This window comes from Polistes dominula, unplaced genomic scaffold (genome assembly GCF_049000335.1).
Source record: "Polistes dominula isolate Pdom_NZ unplaced genomic scaffold, Pdom_raw_medaka contig_17, whole genome shotgun sequence".
Classification (NCBI taxonomy): domain Eukaryota; kingdom Metazoa; phylum Arthropoda; class Insecta; order Hymenoptera; family Vespidae; genus Polistes; species Polistes dominula.
In genome coordinates this window covers 3843746-3853275 of record NW_028301049.1, presented here as the reverse complement: position 1 = coordinate 3853275, position 9530 = coordinate 3843746, and the positions used below count along the sequence as shown (strand labels likewise).

The following is a 9530-nucleotide window of genomic DNA, read 5'->3' as shown; positions in this document are numbered from 1 at the left end:
ACAAGGCATTCCAAACATCACTTTTTGCTAAGTTTACAGTAAACTTTTGTATTTACCGCATTCTCTGCCTTTTCTTTTTTCTTTTTTTTTTTTTTTATTATTATTCCTTTGTTGCTTATATCGTTATCTTTAGTTATACATTCTTTTAATACAAACTGTAAATTCTGTGTCACATTATCTCTTCCTTTCTCTCTCTCTCTCTCTCTCTCTCTCTTTCTTTCTTTCTTTTTTCCTTTTTTTTTAGTCTGTCTCCCCATTTCTTATTCTCTCTTTTCTCTATTTCTTATGTTGTTTTAATTATTCAGCACCATATAACATCGAAGAAACCATTTTCCTTCGTATGATCATAAACCGTCTTTTTTCCTTTTGATTGAAACGTTATAAGGCGTAAAATTTCATAATAGCTGCTGCTCCAAATTATATGATCAAAATGAAATAAATGTGATATGTAAATGATAGTAAAGTAAAATAGCGTCAATCGTTAGGAAAGTTTCATAAGCATTAATTCATTGTTCATCAATATAATATATATTGTTCATCAACATAATAATATAGTACTCATCTAATTGCATATAATAGAAATGTAAACGTTTAATAAATATTATTGTTTCTTAGATAAAATGATATCATGAAACTTTATTAATTGTTTACATTAATTAAATAGTCCTTGAAATTTCAGAAGGAAAAAAGATAGTATACTTAATCAAGTAAAATACAAAAATAATAATAATAAAAATAAAAAAATAACATTATTTTAAATGTACCAAATTGTATGATTTATGACTTTGCTAATGAACATTTGTAATTGAAATCATTGTTAATGTATCAAAGATGGTAATAGAAAAATCATAAAACTTAACAAAAATGTCTCATTAGCTTTTTTATATACACTTATTGTTGTATCCATTAACAAGAACTATCTTTTTCAAATGAGTATTCCTTTTTTTTTCTTTTTCTTTTTTTTGAAACAAAAATAATTATCTTATTGCATATAGAAGATATTTTATATTTAAAAAAATTATAAAAATAAATTAAAAATAATATTAAGAAATGTTCTGATATAAATGTGCATAAATAAATATATATATATATATATATATATATATATATATACATATATATGTATGTTATCGCTAAAGTGTGTAATTTAGTTATTTCATGAAATATCGAAGCGTATTAGGGAAAGCATATAAGAAGAATTTTATTATATAATTTGCTTATATAGTTACTCTATGTAATAATCAGACTCAATTAAAGCATAAAATAAAAAATTTGATGTCAAATATAAGACAAATATTATTCGATTTTGTTTCAATACATGTCTATACTTATTATAATTATTTGTATTTAAATTAAAAACGCTGCTCTGTATAATTATTTAAAAAAAAAAAAAAACATACTTAATTTTATTTTTTGTATAATATTTTAAATGTAATAAAAATATGGCTTTAAAAGCCAAAATTAATCTTCTAAAAAAGATGTAAACAATTGAAAAATATATTAAAATTTATTTAATTAAATTAAATTGTTTTATTATTGTAAAATAGAATTTTCATATTTTTAATAGCAAAATAAATATTTACAAGTAGTTTTTATAAGCTTTCATTTAACTTTATGGTCTGGTCATAGTCAAACATATTTGATTAACGTTTTCATAGTTTCTGAGGAAGATGAAATTTAATCTTTTAAATCAATAAACAAACTGGAAGGCCTGAAAACAAAAAAACATAAATTTTTTTACGGATTTATAACAATGCAATATAGATATGGATAAGATTATTTACAGACGAAAATACAGTACAAAAAATACAATCATTTGATAATATTGCAAAACATAGCCAGTTTTTAACATACAAATGTATTCATATATGTTTGACTATGACAAGGCCATAAAGTTAAACGAAAGCTTATAAAAATGTACTCTATAAACATTTGTTTTATTTTTAAAAATATTCAAATTCTACTTTATAACAATACAACTATTCAGTTTAATTAAACATACATGGATATTTTTCAATTCGTTTTGTATCTTTTTTAAAAAATCAATCCTAACTTTTAAAATATTTAAAATATTATACAAAAAATAAAATTAAGTATGTTTTTTTTTTTTTTAAATAATTATACACATAACAACGCTTTAAAATACGGTATGTGTGAATGAGTATTCACTGTATTACGGTGAGTACCGTAAATATATTAAAAAAAAAAAAAAAAAATCTAAGAATAATTTTCTAATATTTGACATCAAATTTTTTATTTCATGTTTAACTAATGGAATCTGATTATTGTATAGAATAATTAGTTAAAGTATACAATTTTAGCTTATTTCATAGTTTAGCGGATATTTTGGATATTTCACGAAAACCTAGTTATTCTATGAAATAGCAGATTTGACGTTTTAACGATAACATATATATCATATATATAACTTAAACATTTAATATAAATAATTGCTTTATGAGCTGTGCAATATATTTTGTAAAAATTCATTTAAACAAAAATTAAATATTTGTTTTCCATCAATATGCAAAACACAATTATATTAATAATGAGACTTCTATAATGAATAATGAAGCGTTGTAATTTTTATTACATATAGACTATTTTCTACCAGAATCTTTAACATTATACTTATCTGTCAGTTAATTTTGTTTAAATATGAATTGTTGTCTCTAAACTACTATCTACTGACTGCAGTTAGAGTTACTTCATAGTTTCTTCAATGTAACATTAGTGGATGGCATAATGACTTTAATATAATTTAATAAATGATTTATTCTTAAATAGATAGGAATTTTTACTAAAAATTTACTCAATGAAATTCACTCGTAATTAACAACTATTATTATCATATATCTCTTAATGCTATTGCAAAGTATTTCATGTTGGCTCGACGTATTGCTAAAGATTAGTATATCTTTTATTTTTTATCATTTCGAACATCCAATATATTGAATTATTATTTATTGAAGTATTATTGTATACTCAAGATATCTTTTACAAATCTTTTTCTCTGTTTAATAATGCAGCTGTTTATTGCCGCCGATTTATAGAACTAAATATATATATATATATATGTGGTGCCGGTGTATCACGAAATGGTTTATACCACATATTTATTTTATATTTTATTTTTGTAATTGTACAAAGGACTGCACAAGAATAGCATATCACTTTTTTTTATATATATGTCCCTTATACAATTACAGTTGTATTATACTAAATGATTACTAAACAATATCAATATCCTAGCTGCGGAGCAATGACAGCGGCATTTTTGTTAAGAGTTATCTCATTATTAATGTTAATATTAATAAATAGATATCATAAACATTTTGTAGGATCTAATTTAATAAATTAATTCAATATATTACCGAAATTTCGTATAATTTTCGCAAATTATGCGCTTGAATTTGGATATAAGTTTACCTTGTGGCTAGCTAGTACTTCTTTCTGATGAATTTTTTTCCTTTCACTTGGAGGGATTGTAGGGGAAGATGAAATTAAGTCCTTTCTTAAATTGCCATTTGATAATGATTTACTATCTTGAGCTTGTACACAGCTCCTGCTGGTATCGTTTTCTGATTCTTTGTTTTCTATATTTGTCCTTATGTTTTGATGTTCTTGAATAGTATTATTTATTGTTTCTCTTGTATAATTTGGTAAATTGCTTGTCTTTTGTAGTATACTTTCTTTAATAAGTACATCTCTAAATGTTGCCAATGTTTTTCTAAGTGTGATACAAAAACCTCTTGAAGCCGGTATCAAAGGAAATTCAGGCAGAATTTTGTCATCTGAAAGAATAAAAATCAATGTATATGGTAAATAAATGTTATTAGGTCCAAAAATAAAATAATACAAAGAATAAAAAGAATAAAAAAAAAAAAAAAAAAGAAAGAAAAGAAACAGATTAGAATTTACCAATTTCTGAAATTTCCTTAAATGTGGTTGGTGTAACTGGAGATAATGGATGTTGATTATTATGTTGTTCAGATATCTCCATCCAAAGATCTAATCGTTGTAATAATCTTTCTGCATGTCGTTTGAAATGTGCTATAATTATGTCTTTAAACACAAGAGGTGGATGTAACAATAATTTAGTCTGAGCTTGAACCAATTTTAATACTACCATTTCATTATACATTCTAGAGTTTTCTCTGCCTTGTTGAGAACCCTTTTGTTTTTCAAAACCAGCTTCATTGAAGTAAGGTTCTGATACAAGAATAAGACCTTGTATAGAAACTATAACTTGAAGTAAAGTAGAAGAACTAGTCCATACTTCTGTTCCACGGCCAGACCATGTTCCAAGAAGACTCACACATACTTTCCCATCTTCATAAAGATTGGGGTTAAGTCTTTCACTACAATAAGAAATATAATGACATAGCGGGGGAGCAGCAGGATAGTCTGCAGACAATTGAAAGTCGAAAAGAAAAAGTCCGTCCTCGTATGGTGTTTTTTCAGGACCACGGAACATCACAGAATATAAATCTATACGATCTTCGAAACCTTTTACCCACACTCCCGGTGGAAGGGAACTTTTTAAAAGTTTCAATTCTTTCGAAACCGTTCTAAAGAAATTACTTGGATCTGTAGGTTGGAACATTGTTAATTTGAATTTATGACTATCCGGAGCAGTCTCTTCTATGGAGAATCCTTCACCTTCTGCATAAATTAATGGTGGGATATCTACTATAGATTCGAGTGGTTCTGACAATTTTTCTATCTGTTTTTCTTCTTCTTTCTTTTGTTTTTTATGAGGCGATGAACCTTTTGCCGCATCTGATAAAGATATTTTTGATAAACCAAAGCGCTTTGAAACTTCTGAATGCGCCAATACTAATTGAGCTTTTATAAGGGTACAAAGTTTTACACAAACGTGTGAACTAGCAATATGAGAATTTGCTTCGTGCGTTTGCATTTTTGAACTTTTATCTATTTCTGCTGCTTTTACTGATTCGGTTGCCAATGCGGCTGGTAAACGTTCGTTATTAACATCCTCACTAAGTAAAAATTCTCCACTAGAGTCACTAGAACCCGATTCTTTTTTCGAGTTCTCAGCAGAATATAATCCAGAATCTTCAGGATAGGGATTGACATTAATCAACAATCGATTATTTGATTCTGCTTCCTCTTTGTTCTGTTTTTTATTATTATCATCTTCATTATTTTTATTGCTAGTTGTTGTCGCTACGTCCATTACATTAGTTACTATTCTTTCTATAGTACAAGGAGTATTTTGAGTAATATTTGGATTGTCTTTACTTACATTTTCTTCTTCTGATCCATCAGATTTTTGAGTAAACAGTCTTGTTACTTGATCTGCCATTCGTTGTGCTACATTTGCTCTTCCACGTTCTCTTACACGTTCGAGTAATCCTTGAAAATGACTTTCATGGAAAAATGATGTACCCATAAGTTTATCCATATATCGACAGTCTTTATAAACTTCCAGCAATTTTCGCATTACTTCTGTAGTTTGCAATGACGGATTTTGTGTAAAAAGTTCTTCTAATCTCGACATTGCGATTCTAGCTTTTTCAATGTGTGCAGCTAACTTTGGTTTTATAATTTCTAGCTCGGTTTGCTCTGTTGTATCAGTATCAGCAATGAAACAATCTTCTAACTCAGTTTCCCATGAAGCATCTGATGATACATCATCCCAAAGTTCTCCTTCATCACTGTCATATTCACCAACTTTGTATAAATCTTGTGGCCAGCACATACTAATATGTCCATCGACCCACCATACTTTAACACGACCTTCTGGATAATTATCCAATACTTGTCCAGCAGTACATCCTGCGTCTTCTCCTTCAAAATTAGCTATACGTATTACCACTGTACCGGGTCTATATTGAAAATCAGGATGATCCTTCAAATCATAAACACTTACTTCACGTTCTTCTAATAAAGTTGGTCTATAAAACAAATTTAACTTTAATAAGTTTCAATTATTAAACACAAATGTATAAAAGTGTGATATCAATTTTTGTCTGTAGAATTGGTTAGAAAAAGATAAAAATACTTACTGTGGAGTTTGACTACAAGTATATGTTCTAAACCATTTTATTTTAGCGGTTCGACCTTGGTGATCAACACTTTGTACAACACCATACATTCGAGATTCTTCTTTTTGATCTAAAACAAAATCACCTGGGAAAAATTCTTTATCGTCCAAATGATGAATCGGATATAACTGTGTTGATGGAATACCTATAGAAATATAAATTATTATTATTATATATATATATATATTGACAAAGCTATTTTTAATCTTAAATTTGATTTACGTACCAAATTCTACAGAACCATCTTGCCACACAACATTAGCTTTTGTATTGGTGGAGAGTGTTTCCACAACTATCTTGGTTCCTGGAATTAATGGAGCTGGTGGTACTTTTTTTTTGGCTTTGCATAGTTTCTTCTTTTTCAATACTTTTGTCATTAATGCAGGACCTTTTTTCTTTTTACCCATAGATGACATACTGGAACATCCACTAGATATCTAAAAAAAAAAAAAATAATAAAATTCAGTTTACGTGATTCAAATTCAATTTTTTTCGTTTTTTCTATTAATTAAATCCATACCGAACCAGTGTCACTTTGAGAACCAGTATCTTCTGTATCCCAATCATCTGAACTTTCAGTATTTTGTACTTGTGGAGGTGGCATTAATGTATTACTACTTGTAATATTTTGTAAATTATTAATATTGTTTTGTGTACTATCTTCTACGGATTCTTCACTCACATTTTCTTTTTCTTTTCCCTTTTTTCTCTCTTCAACTTTTTTATCATTCGTTGTTTTATCATCAGCTGGTTTTGTGATATTAATATTGGGACGTATTTTTTTTGGGCTATGCTTAGGAACTTGAAAAATATCTCTTTGTTGTTTTTTCCATTGTTCTCGAGTTATAACATTTTCATTGCCCTTAATTACATAATAATTACGATCACCAACTTGTAATGTAGATGGTTCAAAGACATTAAGTAACTTTAACTTTTTTAAATCCTCTCCTTCGACTACAAATTTAGGTTGAGCTTGATCAGACCAAGCTCCATCTTTTGAATATGCTCTACATTGCCATTGGACTCCTACCCAATCTGTTTCAACTTTCTCTACGATTACTTTGGTTATTTTCAATGGTTTTGTTTTTCTTTTTACTTTCATTTCTTTCGTACAATGAATCCATTGTGCTTGTTCAAGGCAGTGAATAGGACCCCATAAACTTTGACCAGGATAAAATTCAGTAGAATGAGGAAAATCGTTGTCCTAAAATAAATAATATTTTGTATAAACGTAAAAATACGTAATTAGACAACAACTCGACTTAATGATAGGCCAAATTGATTAACACCAGTTTTAGAATTTTGTGTACAATGTTACTATTCAAATATTTCATTAATATTTAACTTTTTGTATTTATAATAAAAGTCCTTTTAATAAATAGACTTAACACCATTATTGGTGTTATTTGTCTACTTGTTCTTTTGTAAAGTTAATCGATTTGGCATATGAGTGATTTAATCGTTAGCAATATTCCATTTTCATACATTATCCCGTTTTTCTTCTAGTTGTCCTAATGCACGTGAATCCATTTCATTGATAACACAACGAGATCCATCAGGTGTAGCTACCCAAACTTTGAAATGTGTCATTTTAATTCCACCTACCCACGAATCCATACAAACTGCAATTTCTGTAGCAAATTCCTTTAAATACATAACAATGAGTAATATAATGAAATAATTATTAAAAATATATCATTCAATAAATGACACTGCATACTTCTAAAGGAACTAAATCTTCGCTCCTAATATTGGTAAGAACTTGCTTAGTGCCGATAATTTGGATGCACGCAGTAAGCTCGATATCTCTACAATATCCTCTTTGCGTATCTTTTCCTTTAATCATACGACGCACAACATCACCTGGCATTAATGTCCTATCAGCTAAATGCACCTAAATACGAGATACATTGTAAATAATATCGATCATATCGAAAACGAGATGTATATTATATATGAGCTTGTCATAAATCAAAAAATAAGATTTTAATTATAACCATTTGTTGATATTACAAAATCTTTGAAAATATATCGTTAATTTAAATTTGAATATATAATTCCAGTTGTCAGAATGATATATTATAATATGAACCAAAAGATGTCGTTTTTGGCAACTATACAAATGCTCAACGTGATTTTGACAAAAACGATAAGAAACGTTAATATTAATGTTAGATTTGTTCGTAAAATACGTTATCCCAGATCGATCAATTTGCACACCTTTTTAGAATTTATTAATTCTTCATCTCCAGACGGATGCCAGACAACACGGATCTCACCCTTTTTTCTTTTAGGACTTTCCTCTCCATCCGAGCTCTCGTCGGACATATCCTGATCATCGTTTTCCATGATGATACCGAAAACGACGTTGCCTTTTTTGTCCACGCGATAAATGACATCCTCGTAAAAATACTGACATTCAGGAGCAACATTCGTAGCCATCTTTCCTCTGCTTACTGACGTACTTGCTTTTTGCCGATGACGGCTGATGAAAGGTTACATGTAATCAGGGTACGCAAGCCTCCGTCTTAACGGGACGGCCTGCATTTAGTTACCATTGTCTTCACAGAGGTCTCTTATACTTTTTTGATTATAGCGCCTCTAGTAGCTCTTGCGAAAATTAATTTTCTAATCATATATTACCTAATATATATATATATATATATATATATATATATATATATATATATGTATATGCGCATGATGCGCAATGATGTAAGTCAAATAATTAACTAAATTAATTAATGTTATGATTTATTGAAGTTATAACTTCTTTAAGCGCACTGCTTACGCACATTTTGCTGGCCAATGAATAAATTTAACGTTCCGTTGAAAAACACTCACTCAAGTAAACTCGGGGGAGCGGAGGTTAGCCGAGCAAGTGAAAACAACAAACAGTTGTGCGTCGCTGCAGTGTCTTGCTGCGTTCTACAACGTCCTGCAGTGTTTAGTTTTATCGTTGAATCTCTTGGTTTAGTAGTATCAATAACGTGTATGTATAAATATTTGAATGTTGCTCTTTAAATAATTTAATAAATTATCCACTGATTTAATATCTAATTTTTCCCTGAATTCCTTTTATACAAATAACAAGACTTCAACGTGTTTATGCCTAATATGAAATTTATGGATAAGTTATTAATGTTTCTGTGAAGGTTAACATGATGGTCATTTCTTGCCCAGAAATATTAACAATGATTATTGCATCTATGCACACATCAAACGAACAAAAATCCACAAATCGAGTTTTTCATATAGATTGATTAATAAAAGAACTATTGAAGAATGGTTGCATTATTTGGTAAATACTGCACTTTATAAAACATGATATTACCATAAATGAACAGTTTTTCGATAATTGCAATTAATACAATGAATTTACTGAGGATATATCTATTGAAGGGAGTTTGTTAACTCAACAATAAATACTATTGTGGAATGACGATCTATTGGGTTGGC

The 9530-nt window shown here is 28.5% G+C and overlaps 1 protein-coding gene across 1 annotated transcript; it reads right to left on the bottom strand.

The window, feature by feature from the left end:
* Positions 1 to 69: 69 nt before the first annotated feature.
* On the bottom strand, positions 70 to 8684 carry LOC107067967 ((E3-independent) E2 ubiquitin-conjugating enzyme UBE2O). Its single transcript, XM_015323927.2, is given in 9 exon segments — positions 70 to 3468; positions 3471 to 3794; positions 3922 to 5921; positions 6033 to 6216; positions 6298 to 6508; positions 6592 to 7275; positions 7557 to 7715; positions 7792 to 7965; positions 8292 to 8684. Coding segments are annotated over 9 exon segments (3990 nt in total). The 5' UTR covers positions 8514 to 8684; the 3' UTR covers positions 70 to 3436.
* Between the last annotated feature and the right edge of the window lie 846 nt (positions 8685 to 9530).